This window comes from Rhinolophus hipposideros (assembly GCF_964194185.1).
Source record: "Rhinolophus hipposideros genome assembly, chromosome: 6".
Lineage (NCBI taxonomy): Eukaryota > Metazoa > Chordata > Mammalia > Chiroptera > Rhinolophidae > Rhinolophus > Rhinolophus hipposideros.
The window spans coordinates 50,737,993-50,754,994 of NC_138052.1; the positions used below are offsets into that span (position 1 = coordinate 50,737,993).

The 17,002-nt window shown below is 41.4% G+C and overlaps 1 protein-coding gene across 2 annotated transcripts in view; it reads right to left on the reverse strand.

Moving 5' to 3' along the window:
• Positions 1 to 13,324, reverse strand: part of CHN1 (chimerin 1) — a 171,924-nt gene extending 158,600 nt beyond the window's left edge. The window contains exons 1-2 of one of the 2 annotated variants that reach the window (XM_081052386.1): positions 13,169 to 13,324; positions 12,865 to 13,040 (exon numbers count right to left, since the gene is read on the reverse strand). In XM_081052386.1, the coding sequence (XP_080908512.1) occupies positions 12,865 to 12,883 (19 nt within the window). In that variant the 5' untranslated portion in view covers positions 12,884 to 13,040; positions 13,169 to 13,324. The remainder of the gene's footprint in view (positions 1 to 12,864; positions 13,041 to 13,168) is intronic. The other variant, XM_081052388.1, reaches the window with a different exon arrangement.
• Positions 13,325 to 17,002: the final 3,678 nt, after the last annotated feature.

Below are 17,002 nucleotides of genomic sequence, written 5' to 3' on the forward strand. Positions count from 1 at the left end.
GGGCAAAGAAGGGCTTGACAAATGATGGTGCCAAAGGTCCACTGAGTACAATCCCTTCTGGAATGTTGTCACACAACATCCTAACCGTCTGTCCCTTCCACCCTTTCCTTAGGGAAAGAGGGTTGCGGGGTTTTCCCTTTAGGGGTTGAGTTTTATAAGTTCTCTCTCATGGTCCCAATATGCTGGGTCTGCAGCCAAAGACGAGTAAGATCCCTCAAGGGAGGGACAACTTAAGCCAGGCGGGACCCCAGGGACCCCCATGAGTTAACCTTAAGTTGTGAGGTGTGCCCATCCTCCAACACTTTCTGGGAAGCTGCTGACGCATGCTTCAGATGTCCGGCACCCTATTGTGCAAGGAACAGTAATTGAGCGAAGCCAGCTTGCTCTGCACTGACCTCATGGGATAATTGCTTTGAGAGATCCGCTCCCCCAGGGATCACACACACCGCACCTTGGTCATGTGGGGACGACATGTACAGGTTGCTTTGGGACAAAATGATTGGGTGATTGGAAATATGCTAATTGTATTGGTGGTGTCAGAGTTTTACAGACCCTGCCCAGAATCATGTGATGCCTATTGTAAAAAATCAATAAATACCCACGACGACCCGATTCGGGGCTCCAGTCTCTTAAGGCTGTGAGTCCCTTGGTCTTCTGTGGTTTCTTTGCATTCAGTGTCTCTTGTCTCTTTCTTCAATAAACCTTAACCCTCGCCGCCTCCCTCGTCCTTTCCCACTTGCTTGTGTTGTGCAGGACGCAACACTGGAAACTTCAAGGTAGTGCAGCACGTCTGAAGCACATACTTGAGGAGGAGAGATAAGAGAAGAGGCCAGGCCAGTAAGCAGGGGCCCATCCTGACAGCCTATATACGAGCTAGGGAATTCAGACTTGACCTAAATGGTGATGGGACTCACTGGAGGACTGTAAGTAGGGAAATGAATTGCTAGATAAACCAATTTCTAAGCAGCAGGTTTAAGTTTCCAATTATGGACTCAAACCTATTAGGTTGGTGCAAAAGTAATTGTGGTGTTTGCAATTAGATTGAACCTTTTAAACCACAATTACTTTTGCACCAACCTAATAATAAGCAAGAATAACCCAAAACAAAGGAGGGGAAAAGGTAAACAAAAGCAAATGTTTAAACTGAGTCAAGGTTGTTCACAGGCAAAGCATGTAGAGTGATAGTCCATTGTTGTATATTCACTCGTTCATTCAACAAACTTGGATTGAGCACCCACTATGTGCCAGACATTGAGTTTACAGTCCTTTGATACATTTTAAGTGTCCTGAGGTCAGGGGCTATATCTGATTATATTCTGGATTACCTCCCAAAGGAGAAGTAAACATCGCCTATTGGGAAGTGTAGTTTTCACATTTTCAGAGTGCAACAGAAAGTATCAAGTATCCAGCTATCAGAAGTCTATCTGGTCTTCACTGTATCTCCCTGAACCAAGACTCCACTAGAGCATTCTCAGACAAAGTCTACAATGGCATGTGGCATGTATTTAGCCACACACATAAATAGAAATATTGCAGAACTACTTTTTCAAGAGGGTCAACAGACTTGTGAAATAAACAAATGGGGAAACTGCTGGTATGTTAAATCTTTGCTAATATTTATAATAATAATAATAATATTAGTGACACTATTAGCTACCATGTATCTTCAACCACTGTGCAGAGAACCATCCACACATGATCTCATCTATTTCTGCACAAATGGGAGAAGGGAATTAATAGACCATTTACATATAAGGAAAACGAGGCTGGAACATATAGCTGACACTTGGCAGAGAAAGGATTAAACATACCTTACTCCAAAACCCAAGCCCTTTCCTCCACACTACATGCTATGGACGCATCCCCTACAAACCTCCCATCTCACTCTGAGTTAAACCTGCAGTCCTCACTGTGGTGTACAGAGCCCTCCATAATCTCTGACCCCAACACCCCTCAATCCCCTGGTGGCTCTCTGTCCTCCTCTCCCACCACTTTCCCCTGGCTGATTCCGCTCCAGCCACATCGCCCTTCTTTCTAGTCCTCAAAACTGCCGAGTACATCCCTGCCTAAATGCTTGTACTATGAGGTGACGCCCCCATTTCACACAACTCATTCTCTCACTTCCTTCAAGTCTCTGCTCAAAACCCACCTTAGCGGTGAGGTCATCACAGACCACGCTGCCACAAAGCTAGCCCCAGCCTCCTCGCCTTGCTCAACTGTTCTTCAGAGCACTGGCGACCTGGCACATTATACTTTTTTTTCCCTTTTAATCATCTGTTTCCCTCCACTGTAAATACAGAGGGTACCAAAAAAATGTATACACATTTTAAGAAAGGAAAAAACTGTATTAAAATTGTAATACTTAACATATATATTGATAACAAAAAATGAACACAAATCATGTGTATACATTTTTTGGCACCCCGCTATAAATTCTTTAAGAACAGGAACTAATATATACCTGGCACATATTAGGCCAAAATCCATTGAACAGATGAGTACACAAATCACAAAATAGGAAAATACATACCAAGTCTCAGAGCTACTCTTCAGGAAAAAAATATGAAATAGTACAGCTCCTGTGTTTGTTTCCTTCTCTCACTCTATGGTCTCCTGTCATCCATTCCTTCCCTTAGTTCCCAAATATGGTTTTGCTTATTACCACACCACCCCCTACAGGTCCTTCTAAATATTAATACTTGCCACTTTGTTTTCTCTTACAGTGTATCTCCCTGAGTCAAAATGCTTGCCCTGCTTTAAGATCTTCAGTCCACAAATTAAAATCATTCTTTCATGCTATATAAAGATAAGTTATCTATATTTAGTATGTTATTCCTCATAGATAACGTGCTAAAAATCATGCTTTAATTTTAATGTAATGGTGTAAAATTTATTCACAAGGGAAGGCCTGTAGGGGAAATAATTTGGTTAGGCAGATGTTTACAGATCCCTGAAATGGACATCTACACCATTTACCTGTTACCTGTTCTACCTAACACAAGCCCCTTCAAATCCTAAGATCATCTCTGACAAGATAATTTCACAGCTATTAAGAAGCTAAAAAACAATGTTCCATGAGTATATAAGGGCACAATACAGAAAGAATATACGTACTACAATGGCTGAAGATATGAGCTAATGGCAGAAATGGGAAAATCAGGAAAGATTAGCAGTCTAAAGAAGAGAAGCCATTTGGTTTTTTGAGATGTCAAGTTTGTGGTCATAAATATCTACGAAAGCAGAGATATAATTCTTGGACTACATAATTCTTCTGCTTGCTTTACACCATGACATATACAGTCCAATGAAATCCAAAGGAAAAGTCAGCGTGGAAAGGGGAAAGAACAACTCTCAGCGCAGCTGGATAAAACACCAGGCGGTGGCCCCCGCCACACCAGCGAGCAGCTGGCCACAGGCCTGGCCTGACTCATCTTCCTTTCTCCGACAAATTACTCAATTGTCCATATTAACTCTTTCCATGAAGTATTCACTTCTCTGAATTTAAAACAACCATTCAAAACAGACAGAGTTATTTTTAACCTATCAATTCATAATTTTGTTTTTTGTTCCTTAGGGAATAAAAGCAAAAAAACTTTCTTAAAAAACAAAAAGTTTTAAAGGTTCCTTGGTATAAAACTACTCTTTTAAAAATGCTATTTTCTGGTGGGTTTCTTTTTTCTCGTTTAAATGAAGTAAATTTCCCTTCTATTCAATCTGATTTCCTACCCCCTCGGGTGATTTTTTTAATTAATAACAGCTTATATTGAGATATATATAAGTCACACACCATAAAATTCACCCTTTTAAAGTATACAGTGCAGTGGGTTTTTTTGCATATTCACAACATAGTCATTCTGTTTTTTAAAAACAAGGAGCCAAATTAGAAATGTATACTGGTAATAACTTTATTTTGTCAGACATGATTTTTTTCAATGACTTTTCAATGTAAAATATGGTCAGACCATCCCGTTTTCTTAGTTTCTTCCTATTCTGCTTTATAGGAGTAGTAGGATTATGTTAATAAATAAAAATCAAAGTTTATGGGAATCATTTTCTATGTAAAAATGACTTATGTCTTGGAATTTGGTTGTAATGCCAGGCTCTAGGACTTCTCTTACATTGGGTTTACACATCAAGTTCAATAACTTCATTTAGTTTATATACAGCAGATAAATAATAAAGTTTTCTTAAAGGTGCTGTTACTAATACTTTACATAAAGACTGAGAAAACCTCAATTACCCATACGAAAAGATATATGTACAAAAGGTACCTTAAGAAAAGCTACACACACCCCCAACCCCAACAAGGACTTCTTTGTTATGGCTGCTCTCAAAATAATAGTAACATGTTAATTCTGAGGTTAAATCAATATGATGAAAAATGTATAACTTATTATACTAATGTCATACCTTCAGAACTATTATGATATAACATACAAAGTACGACCACACAGTATTTTTCTGCCTAACTAATACTCTTATGACTGCTTTAGTCTGAAACATATATTCTCAATGGAAGGTAATACCACTCGCAAGGGAGCTAAAGCTGGCTTTGGGGGGGGGGGTGTCAAAAAGTTACTCTTTTTATGTATAAAGCAGATATACATACAGTATATCTCTTGTATTAAAGTTTCATGGAGAGAACAATTAAGGATGTGAAAGACCTATATGCTGAAAACTATAAGACATTTTTGAAAGAAACTGAAGAAGACACAAAGAAGTAGAAAGACATTCTGTGCTCATGGATTGGAGGAATCAACATAGTTCAAATGGCCATATTACCCAAAGCCATATACAGATGTAATGCAATCCCCATCAAAATCCCAATGGCATTTTTTAAAGATATAGAACAAAAAAACGTCAGATTTGTACGGAACCACAAAAGACCCTGAATAGCCAAAGCAATCCTAAGAAAAAACAACAATGCAGGAGGTATACACTCCCTGACTATACAGGGCAACAATAATCAAACCAGCATGGTATTGGAAGAAAAACAGACACATAGATCAATGGAATAGAATTGTTAACCCAGAAATAAACCCACATAAATATGGACAGATAATTTTTGACAGAGGAGCCAAAAACATACAATGGAGAAAAGACAGCCTCTTCAATAAACAGTGCTGAGAGAATCAGATAGCCACATGCAAAAGAATGAAACTAGACTGCTATCTATCACCCTGTACCAAAGTTAATTCAAAATGAATCAAAGACCTAAACATAAGACCTGAAACAATAAACTGCATAGAAGAAAACATAGGTACTAAACTTATGGACCTTGGCTTCAAAGAGCAGTTTATGAATTGGACCCCAAAGGCAAGTAAAAGCTAAAATAAACGAATGGGACTATGTCAAACTAAAAAGCTTCTGCACAGCAAAAGAAACCATCGACAAAATAAAGTGGCAACCAACTGAATCGGAGAAGATTTTTGCAAACAACACTTCCAATAAGGGGCTAATATCCAAAATATACAAGGAACTCATATAACTCAACAACAAAAAGACAAACAATCCAATTAAAAAATGGGCAGAGGACCTGAAGAGACATTTCTCCAAAGAGGTCATACAAATGGCCAACAGACATATGAAAAAATGCTCAACATCACTAATCACCAGAGAAATGCAAATAAAAACCACAATGAGATATCACCTCACCCCAGTCAGAATGGCTATCATCAACAAGACAAATAGTAACAAGTGTTGGAGAGGCTGTGGAGAAAAAGGAACCCTCATATACTGTTGGTGGGAATGCAGACTGGTGCAGCTGTTATGGAAGGCAGTGTGGAGATACCTCAAAAAATCAAGAATTAGAATTACCATATGACCCAGCAATCCCTCTCCTGGGTATCTACCCAAAAAATCTGGAAACATTTATCTGTAAAGACGTATGTGCTCCAATGTTCATTGCAGCTTTATTCTTGGTGGCCAAGACATGGAAACAACCAAAGGTCCTTTGATAGATGAATTAATAAACAAGTATACTAATGGATAAATAACAGTATACACAATGGAATACTATTCAGCCATAAGAAAAGATGAAATGGTATCATTTGCGACAACATGGATGGATCTTGAGATTATAATGCTAAGTGAAGTAAGTCAGACAGAAAAAATGGAAAACCATATGATTTCACTGATACCGTATATAGTATATAAAACTGAAAACAACAAAAGAACAAGACAAACAAATGAGAAACAAAAACTCATAGACAAAGACAATAGTTTAGTGGTTACCAGAGGGTAAGGAGAGGTGGGGGGACGGAGATGAGGGTAAAGGGGATCAAATATATGGTGATGGAAGGAGAAGTGACTCTGGGTGGTGAACACACAATGTGATATATAGCTGATGTATTACAGAATTGTACACCTGAAATCTATGTAACTTTACTAACAACTGTCACCCCAATAAACTTCAATTTTAAAAAAAAGAAAAAAATGTCTAAAAGGCTTTTTATGGAGAGTGATTTTTTTTAAAAAAGAAAGTTGAGAAATACTGATATAAAAGAAACTGAAACTTTTCTTGACAATGACGTCAAATTTTTTTTTTTTTTTTTTTTTTTTTTTTTTTAGATTTTATTGGGGAAGGGAAACAGGATTTTATTGGGGAACAGTGTGTACTTCCAGGCCTTTTTTCCAAGTCAAGTTGTTGTCCTTTCAATCTTAGTTGTGGAGGGTGCCGTTCAGCTTCAAGTTGTTGTCCTTTCAGTCTTAGTTGTGGAGGATGCAGCTCAGCTCCAGGTCCAGTTGCTGTTTCTAGTTGCAGGGGTCACAGCCCACCATCCCTTGCGGGAAATCAAACCGGCAACCTTGTGGTTGAGAGGATGCGCTCCAACCAACTGAGTCATCCGGGAGCTCAGCGGCAGCTCAGCTCAAGGTGCCGTGTTCAATCTTAGTTGCAGGTGGCAGAGCCCACCATCCTTTGCGGGACTCGAGAAGTTGAACTGGCAACCTTGTGGTTGAGAGTCCACTGGCCTATGTGGGAATCGAACCAGCAGCCTTCGGTGTTAGGAGCATGGAGCTCTAACCGCCTGAGCCACCGGGCCGGCCCTATGTCAGATTTTTACAATTACACACATGACTGTCTTCAAAGATTAGGCTGCTTACAGGATGGTTATTTTCAGGGACAGATGTGACTCAGATGACTACATCACCAATATCTTTTTGTGCACAGATGGTGACTATCAGAGTTATAGCAACTATAATTCTTTTATCTCTCCTACATAGGAACACATCTCCAAACATTAAAAGAAAGCTTTTAAAGCTGAAATATTAAGTTTCTGATACCAGTAAGAGAATATGGATAATTACTTAAATAAAAATGGTGATTTTAGTGACAGCTGAAAAGATGAACCATTCTAAGAAAGCAGCTGGGCTCTCACCATCGGACCATCCTACAGCTTAGGTAATCCTGTCATGAGGGGTTCCTGGTCCCGGTCCCCACATAAGAACTCAGGATACCGTGAGGCCAAATGAAGCCATAGAAAGGGGAGTCATACCACTATATTCTTGCTGGGCGCTGGGTTGGAGACACAGGAAGCAGGAGCACACTATCCACAATCTGCCATCCGCTTCTCTGCCAACCGACCCCACTTGCTAACTGCAATCCGCACTAGCTAGCTTAGCTACAGCAGTTATATCCGTGGCTAATGGCTAACCGAAAACAGCTGATGGCCAAATAGTCACAGCTGATGGCCATCTACCACCCGAACCAGCACCTTTCCATGTGAGCCTGAGAGCCTCGAAACTTCTCTCTGGGACTCTGTCCCCACAAACCCTTTCTCATATTCTTTGATGAGCAACGTCTGAAAAATAAAAACATCAGTAGAGAATGTGTTCAACTGGGAGTTTCCAAAGAAATTAGCTTTTGGTCAAATAAGTCTTAGTGAAAATCTGCAGCTGACTTGTCCTTTTAAAAATAAATGTTAAAGCCAGGACAATCATGGGAAATCAGAAAACTTCCTAACTGAATCACAAATACATCACTGTCGTTTAACTGCTACAAAGTACCTTTTTCAAAGAGGTCCAGAGGCCAATGTGTCAGGATAGTGAGACGCCAAATGAAGTAATATAAAGAAAGGTTTCTATGGCATTAGAAGAGTCTGAGGAAAGAAGGTAAGAAATTTCAGTGAAATCCTAAGTATTAGAAGTGATCTATGGCAATGATGATAATGACTATATGGTAATGAGAGGGAAAAGAAAAAATGGGAGGGGAGCAATGTCAGAGCTAATTCCATCTGTAAAGAGAAGAGAGTTATTCAGGGTTCAGTCAGCCCCGCTGGACTGTAACTGAGTGACCAATTCTCATCAGTTGGTCTGAGCTGTAAACCACAGTCCCCATTTAGTTATAAATGACAGAAATTCTTGCCAAAGGATGACCTGGCAGAATGCTTTTTCACCCAGCTCTGTCAACTAGGGCTCTATTGGGGGGCCAATTAGGACATTCTGTCGGGTACACCAGCTAAAAAGTCCTAAATTAGATGATCTGAGTCTTTCCTTCCAGTGCAACAATTATTAGAAAACACATGCTTCTTTGCCAGGGAAGTTCTAACAAAGCCTATATGGAATTAGGTAGTGTGGGGACAGAGTCCCAGGGAGCAGTTTCCAGGCTCACGGCCTCACGTGGAAAGGTGCTGACTCGGGTAGTAGATGGTCATCTGCTGTGGCTAACTGACCATCAGCTGTAACCAGTTAGCCAATCAGCCACTGATACAACTGCCGTGGCTGCACTGGTTGGTGAGTGGGTTGGTTGGCAGGCAGAAAAGCGGACAGCAGGTTGCAGGTTGTGTGGCTTCAGCCTCCAGTGAGACTACAGTGGTATGACTCCCCTACCTATGGCTCCGTGGGTGTTCCTTTTTGGCCTAGCCATATCCTGCGTTCTTATGTGGGGAGCGGGACTAGTGGCCCCGTAGGCTACCTCGCACGACAAATGGTGCAGCGAGCAGGGTCTCCCGCATGACAGTAGTTAAGTGCAAACAGTATAGTTCTGGAACGTAAGCTCTAAGAAGGCAAGGATCGTGTCTCTTGCTAATTGCTACAGATGTTTGTTGAATGAACAAGTAAGGTGAGTGAGCAGAGGATGAACTACATTTGGATAATTGTTTTGCTATGAGGATTTAAAAATTATTTGTATCAATGCTGATGATTGAGGGGTGGGTTCATCTGAAAAATGAAGAAAAACTCTTGCTAATTCATGAACCTTCAAAAATGTTGTGGGGACAGAGTCCCAGAGAGCAGTTTCCAGGCTCTTGGCCTCACGTGGAAAGGTGCTGGCTCGGGTAGTAGGTGGCCATCAGCTGTGACTGGTTGGCCAACAGCTGTAACCAGTTAGCCATTATCCACTGATATAACTGTCGTGACTGGCCTGGTTGGTTGGTTGGCAGGCAGAGAAGCAGATGGTGGATTGCGGATCCTGTGGATCCTACTTCCTGTGTCTCAGCCCGCCACCAGTGAGACAGGGGTGCAGGAAGACCCCTTGCTGGGGTACTGGCCGATGTCTGCTCTGTGTCTCCAACCAGCGAGACTATAGTGGTATGACTCCCCTATCTATGGCTCTGTTGTTCCTTTTTGGCCTCACCATATCTTGCGTTCTTGTGTGGGGAGGGGGAGCTGAGACCCTGTATGACACCCTGCATGACAAATGTACATTTTCAACTCCCAAATGAGACTGTAAAATCAGGAAGGGCTGGGGTCTGGTTTTCCTATCACAGAATAAAGCAGAAATTTCCATTAAAAATATCCTTTCAAGCATTAAAGATGATTAATCGTGAACACGAGATAAGACGTTCTTCATTCGTCAGCTTTATTTGACAATTATTTTAGAGTTCCTACAATGTACTTAAGTGAAAAAAATGTAAATGTATATATTTAAATGTAGTAATTTTAGAGGCTCTCATTTTTTAAAATGAAGCTAACTTTCACCAATTTCCTATAAAAAGAACATCTTTACAATTACAAAAAAAACCTGGATGGAAATATAATACACAAATTTTAAAAAACTAGACTCTAGTGCTGGCTGCTATGCACTGAATTGTGTCCCCCCACAAACTCATATGTTGAGGCCCTAACCCCCAACATGATAGTATTTCAAGATGGGACCTCTGAGAAGAGGTTAGGTTTAGATGGGGTCATGAGGGTGGGTCCTCATGGTGGTATTAGTGCCCTTATAAGAGACCAGAGAGCTTGCTTTCCATGTCTCCCTAACATGTGTGGACACAGCTGGATGTCTGCAAGCCAGGAATCATCTGAAGATACCTTGGTCCCCACTTCCCAGCCTCCAAAACTGTGAGAAACAAATGTCTGCTGTGTGAACCACCCAGTGTATGGTATTTTACTATGGCACCCAAGCAGACTTAAGACACTCGCCTAACCAACTAGCACACGCAAGATACACAAGGTAGAGTCCTGGCATGGGTTACTTTGGGGAGGCTTAGGTGGAAATCTATTGAGATCTGACTTTGATGAGTCGTAAGTCCCTTTTGTCGAGTTTCTTGTTCCTATCTTGTCTTCACCACCTCTCTCTCAGTCCTTTCTCACAGAATTTTAATTATCTCATTGCTCCTGTGTTCTAAATTGGTTATTAAGAGTAAATATAAAGGTGCTGAGTGTGAAACAGAGAAATAATGAATTTTAATTTTTAAAAAAAGAGTAAATGTAAAGGGATAGTAGGTAGTCCTGACTAAGACCAACTAGTTAAATACTAGTAATTTCTAAAATAAAATCCGTTTCTTCTAACCCTTGAGGACTGCTCTTAACATATACAAAAGCTATTTAAAATTGGACAACTAGTATTTATCTTTAATACAATGGTTCTCAAATTTGAGTGTGCATAAGAATCACAGGGGAGTCCCTTGAAAATCTCCTTTCCCCAGAAGGGCACATGCTGTAGGTCTCTGGGCAAAGGAATCAACATTTTTAACAGACATCTCAATGACTAATGAGTGGAATGCAACCACATTTTTGAGAGCAGCTGCTGCTCTATCATTACTGAAAAAATAGCCTCTACACACAGGTGTACTTTGCTTTATAACAGATAAATGTTCTTAAAAATTGTTAACCAAATTTGATTTTGTAAACTAAATTCTATTTTCCCACAACTTTGAAATTTTAAAGATATTTTATTCATTCTGAGGGGTGGGAGTGGTTTCTCATACCTTCTTCTAAAGGTCACATTCCATGTTCTTCCTTTCCTCATCTCCACTTCAGGAGTTAAAAGATTTAACAATTTCAGAATCCTTTTAAGAGTCTTGTCACACACTCCACTTCTCCCCAGTTTATCTGTTTTATTCATCAAGAATGTCAGTATTCTAAAAGTGGTTAATTTGTAAATGTACCTTAGAAAACAAACCTTGAAAATGCAGACTGTCTCTTTAGGAAGGACAATGATTTAGTCAGAAATAGTTTTAAAGAGAAATTGACTTCTAGAAATCTTACTGCTATGTATTAGCTACAATAGGGTAAGATAAACGCTTCAATAAAAGAAAATATCAACTATGAGTAAAGCCTTTCATCATTTCTAACTTTTGTACAAAAAAAAGTCCACAGTGAAGGAAAATTCATCTACTACCTAAGTAATGCAGATTAGATGCAGTGTACTGAAAAACAGTGAGATTTTCACTAGTTTCAAAGAAAGAAACATGTTTTAAAACACCTATGGAGACTCAACACTAAAGAAGAAATGTCATTTCTAGTACTCTGGGTATTTGGTTAAAATAAACACAGCCCCAGACTGAAGACTGGCGAATTGTGTTCTAAGCTCAGTTTTGCTACAAAAGGGTCATGTGACCTTGGTAAATAACCTCTCTGGGTCTAAATTTAATTTATAAAATAAGATAGCTAAATAAAAGTAACTTTGATTCCAAGAGATTAATTCACTGTTAAGTATTTACATCAAAAGGCATTTGTGGTAGGTGATGCCTGTATCTGTTTGATCCAATGACATTAAAACGTAACTGGAAACTTGATACTTTAATTTACTAAGACTGTCCTTGTATCAGTTACATATCATTGTACAAGTCATTGTACTTTGTTTCTTTGAAAAATTGTATACTTTGAAGATCTAAATTTTCACATGCTGTATGTATTGGATTTTCTTAAAGCAAGGTACACATGTACTACAATCTGTTTCTGTAAAAGGAAAGAATGTATCTTTTCAGTCCGTTCCAATCCATTGTCATTGCTGACTCAAGGGGAAAAAAACGAAACCTTGAAGTCTTAACCACTGAAACAATAGTGTTGCAGTAATTACATCACAGAAATAACATTTCTTTCCTGAAATGCTGAAATATATTCTCCTGAGATCACTTACTTCCAGTAACCAACTTTCTTCTGCTCTCATATTCGTTAGGGCAAACATTTTCTATTTTAACAAACACTAAGTTCACCACTTATTCTAGTTTACAAAGGAATAATATACCGAGTCCAAAAAACTGCCCCCAATTCCAACCAGAATCAACACATGCATTTGGCAATTCCAGGGAGGGTGGGATGCACAGATACCTTGTCCAAAATAAATAAACTTTCCAGGATCTTTATTTACCGACTTGACAATCGTCGGTTTGGAAACAACCAGCTAACTTCGCTCCCAAGTTGGCATCTTAGAGAATCCTCGGTTCACAAAACACCCAGGACCTCCGAGCCTCCCATCCCAGAATCGGCCGAGGGAGCACACGCCCATCAGCGCTGCCGGGAGAGGAAACAATGGGAGAGGCGCGAGGGAGCGAGCCGGGGCCCCCGGGGCCCCCAGTCCACGGCCGCAGCCCGCGCGCCACAGCGCGCGCGGCGTCCCCTCCCCGGGCGCCCCGGGCCCCCGCCCCGAGCTCCGGGCGCGGCCCACCTGCGACCGCGCGGGCCAAGGGCTGCACTTACCAAACAGGGTCAGGGCCATTGTCCAGGCGCTGGCCGGCTGCTCGCCGCCGCCGCCAGTCCACGCGCTCCGCCCGGGCCCACCCGAGATCACGGCATCGGCCCGCCGCGCTCACCTCGGAGGGGCGTGGTGGGGCCGCCGGCGCGCGGGGGGGCTGCAGGCCGGGATGCCGGGGCCGCTGCAAGAAAAGTTATGTGCGCGTTAGTGTCGGGCGCCCGGCGCCGGGGGAGACCCGCTAGCCCCCGGCGAGCCGGCACTTGTCGCTGCCATCGGGGCACGACGCGGAGCGCGCGCGGGCGGCGGTACCTGCCGGCGGGGAGGCTGGGCCGAGGCGCAGTGGCGGGCGGAGGGGCGGCGCCGCAGTGGCGGCGGCGGCGGCGGGGGGGGAGCAGCCTCGCGGAGCCCCGGCGGGGCGCGCTCACTCCGCATCCCGCGGCCGCGCCGACGCCATCTTGCGCTAGTGGCTCCCTCTGGATGCGCCGCGGCGCCGGCCCCTCGGGCGGGCGAGCGGAGTGCGTTCCCATGGCAACGGGCGCGCGCGGGGGCCGGGGGCGCGCGCCCCGCCGGCCGGGTCCCGGAGGAGAGGCCGCCGCCGCCCGGCAGGTGGCCTCCGGGAGCCGCGCGGGGCCGCGGGCGGGGCCGGTGCGTTTTCGCCGAGAGCCCAGGGTGTGCGTTTTTTCCAGGGGATGGGAGAAGGCGCGGAGAGGAGAAACACTGAGCTGCCGCTCCACGGAGGAAGAGAGTCACGCGTGAATACAAGGACCCCACCGGGGCCATCTGGGGATCGGGGTCGTTTGAGGCTATGTCTGTCTCTCCCTTGGCGCCCTTGGGGTTAAAAGGAGAGTCTGGAGCCTGCGACCTGAAGTCGATCGCAGAGAGGCACTGCATGTTGCTTTCCATTGCATTTGGACTTAACAGCCGCAAGGAGTCATTCTGATCAGATTGTCATGTGTGAGGGAACAGGAGTCGGTTAAAAAGCACCTGGGATTTACTTAAATTCTTACAAGGTCAATGTTTAAACCTCATTTTCTTCCTTTTACTGTACACCGCTTTGATATTGTCTCAGGGAAAACCAACATTCCTCACTGATTGGCACTTCTCCTTTACCACAAAAGATTGCTCCCCTGAGCTTTTTGCGTTTATCTGAGAATCACTGGCAACATCCTTCTTTCTGTGATGTTCTCTGCTGGCCTCTGTCTCTGCCTTAATTAACAAGAAGCCATGTAACGCCTTGAGATTATCAGTCAAAAGATGTTCTTGAAAAGCTTAGGATTTTTCTTTTTGTCGTTTGCATTTAATGTATTCAAAAATTCAGTATTCTCTCGTTGCTATAGTCCCTGTTTTAAAAATTCCTCCTTGTTTCTTGTGTCTCTGCTTATGGATTTGATACCGTATCAGCAGCATCTAACCTTGAGATTTTTCTCTTTGGTTCTCATTTCTTCCTACCTGCATCTTTCCTCTTTCGGTTCCTCAGATTCCCTAATGTCATTTTCCCCTTCTAATTTTCAATTAATTCTGTTAAGGATATTATATAAATAGGTTGTATTTAATTTATCTTGAGCATCCAAATCATTATAAAAATGAAAATTACTACTTCAAATAGAACCACAGTTAATTTATCATCATTTCACAGCGGACTCAAACATCAGCAAGAAAAAAAAAACCGAGGTAGAAGGAGGAGCCAAGCCTTTTGTTTCATGTCAGTTAACTCAAGAAAAAAGACAGTAAAATAATTCAATATGAATGGGCAAATATTTAAGATGCTATAGGCTTGAAATTTTCTGATGTAGTAAAATGGCTCTCCTTTGGCCAATAATATCAAAATAAATCCTGAAATCCCCAGAATTTTCAATCTTTAACGAAAAGGACTCGATTTTTTAATAGCTTTTCTGCTCATGAAAAATTACAAATGCACAGCTCATGAAAATAAATGAGAAACTCCACAAGGCTTTGTGGGACAGATTTTATAACCATGTAAAGACTGCTGCTGATTTGTCTGCAACCAGATAAATCAGAAACTGAAGACACCATTTACTATCTCAACCAGTGGTCGTCAACCAAAGAAGGGTGAAGAAACCTAAGTTCCCTTCCAGGCTCTAATGAAAATACTGTTGTCCCTCTTCGTGGAAAAATGTTTATGTGCATGTAGACTTACCCAAATTTGTTCACACTATTTCAGGGGGATTATGGACTATTCTAGGATCCAAGGATAGCCTTTATAATTAACACTTTTAAAAATTCTCCCTTTCACATAAACATGTGGAATTTTCAAGAAGGGACCAAACTACGCCAATTTACAGATTAGGAAACTGAGGGCTCAGCAGTCAAAAGATTTTCCCAAATGTGTCTACCTATTTAGTGGCAGAACTAACAGAAAAATCTTAGGCCATCTGTTGTCCTCCCTGACCACTTCCCCTACCTTCCATCCCCCACCAATTTAAAGGGTAGTGGTTTGAATTTAAAAAGAAAAATCTGTTTAGTATCAGAAGCAGAGTAGCAAGGGTGGGCGGGGTATTTTGTTCTGAGCCATTTTGTATATTTGGGTCTTGTAGTTTGGGAAGTTGAATTTTGTTTCAAGGAGTCTTGATTCACAGGCTCCTCTACTCAGAATGATGTGTCCAATCAGGCTAAGAGAGGAAAGGTGCTTGCTTCTTCTCTTTGTTCAGCTCTGTTAGAGAGGTACCAGAGCATCAAAGTGTTGGTGCTACACCTCAGCTTGCTGGTAATTCTCTCTGTCCCTTGGGGGTTATCCTTGGGAGGGAGGGGGGGTCAGAGGGAAATTAATAGTCCTGTGCTCAGACTCACCCCTCCCTCATAAAGCCAAGCTTTGGTTACTGGAGCAGCTTTGGAATCACTAGTTGTGGCTGATCACAACTGAATCCTAGTGATAGACCCAGCTTCTTCCCTTCCCCTTCCTCTTTTCTGTGCAAGTCTCAGCACTCCCATACCCAAAACACAGACACACTCATCCCAAGAGATGTTTTTAGGATACTATTTGAAACAAAACAGCTGAAATGTTGCCATGTTTCCCTTTTTAAGCATCTAGCTTTCCACAAGTAATTCCTTCCAATTGATTTCCTAATGTTTTGATGACCTAACAAAATGCTTTCTATACTTGATTAAAGTGCTATGTCTTGAAAATCTTATTAGTTTTTATAACACTGTATTATCCAATGAGAAATAGAGTGTGTTTCTTTTCACACTTAGCTGGAAATACAGCAATAGCCTTTCCGCTACAGATTCAATGTAAGGAAGGGCGTTAACCACTTGGGGGTGATTATTATGGGTGGTGCCTTAGATTGTTTGTTAAAAAGGGCAAAGAATGAATTGATTTTTCAAAACATTTCTGTTTTCATTCAAAGATTTAATTTTGTGCTTGACACGCAAGGAACTAGAAGAGCTAGACTTGTTTGCTCTGTTACTAACTAGTTGTTAAATTTTTAGGCAAATGTTTTACTTTTTCTGGTTATCATCCTCCTTTATAAAATGAAGGAATAGGACTAAGTTATTGCTAATGTCTCTTAGGTTTAGCTGTCATTCTTAGATGTTTTAAAATATTTAAATTAACTGAATTATGGGTAAAACAAGACATTTTTATTTGACTTCAATATATTTAACGTGCTGGTATACCTTGGAAGTCTAAGAGTCATAAGTTATGGTTTCATAAATACCTAATGTAATAAGGAAGTCAAATTTTATTAAAACATTGTTACTGCGATTTCATCTGCAGTATTTATACTAACATATTTATTGCATAAAAAGCAACCCTTTTTAAAGGGTTGCTTTTTATACAATAAGGATTAAAATGTAAAGTATGCACTGAACAATCCATTTCAAATTTATTAAAATGGTTTCTCATTTTTATTTAAGTTTTGTTGACCAAACAGAATTTAAATAAGCCTCAATTTTTTTTCTACATTTTAAATTAGCAACTTATCACAAGTGTTTTGGGTTTTCTTTGTGTTAGTCATTTAGCTTCGTTCCCATTGGTAAATATTGATTTGTTCCTCAGTTTTGAATGAAGTAGAAATTAATGAGGCATTTTCTGCCTCGCAATAACAAGTTAAAATTATAGCACTTCATCATGCCAACACAGCTTTAAACACTAGGAATACCAGCGCTATTAGCACAGTTCCTAAA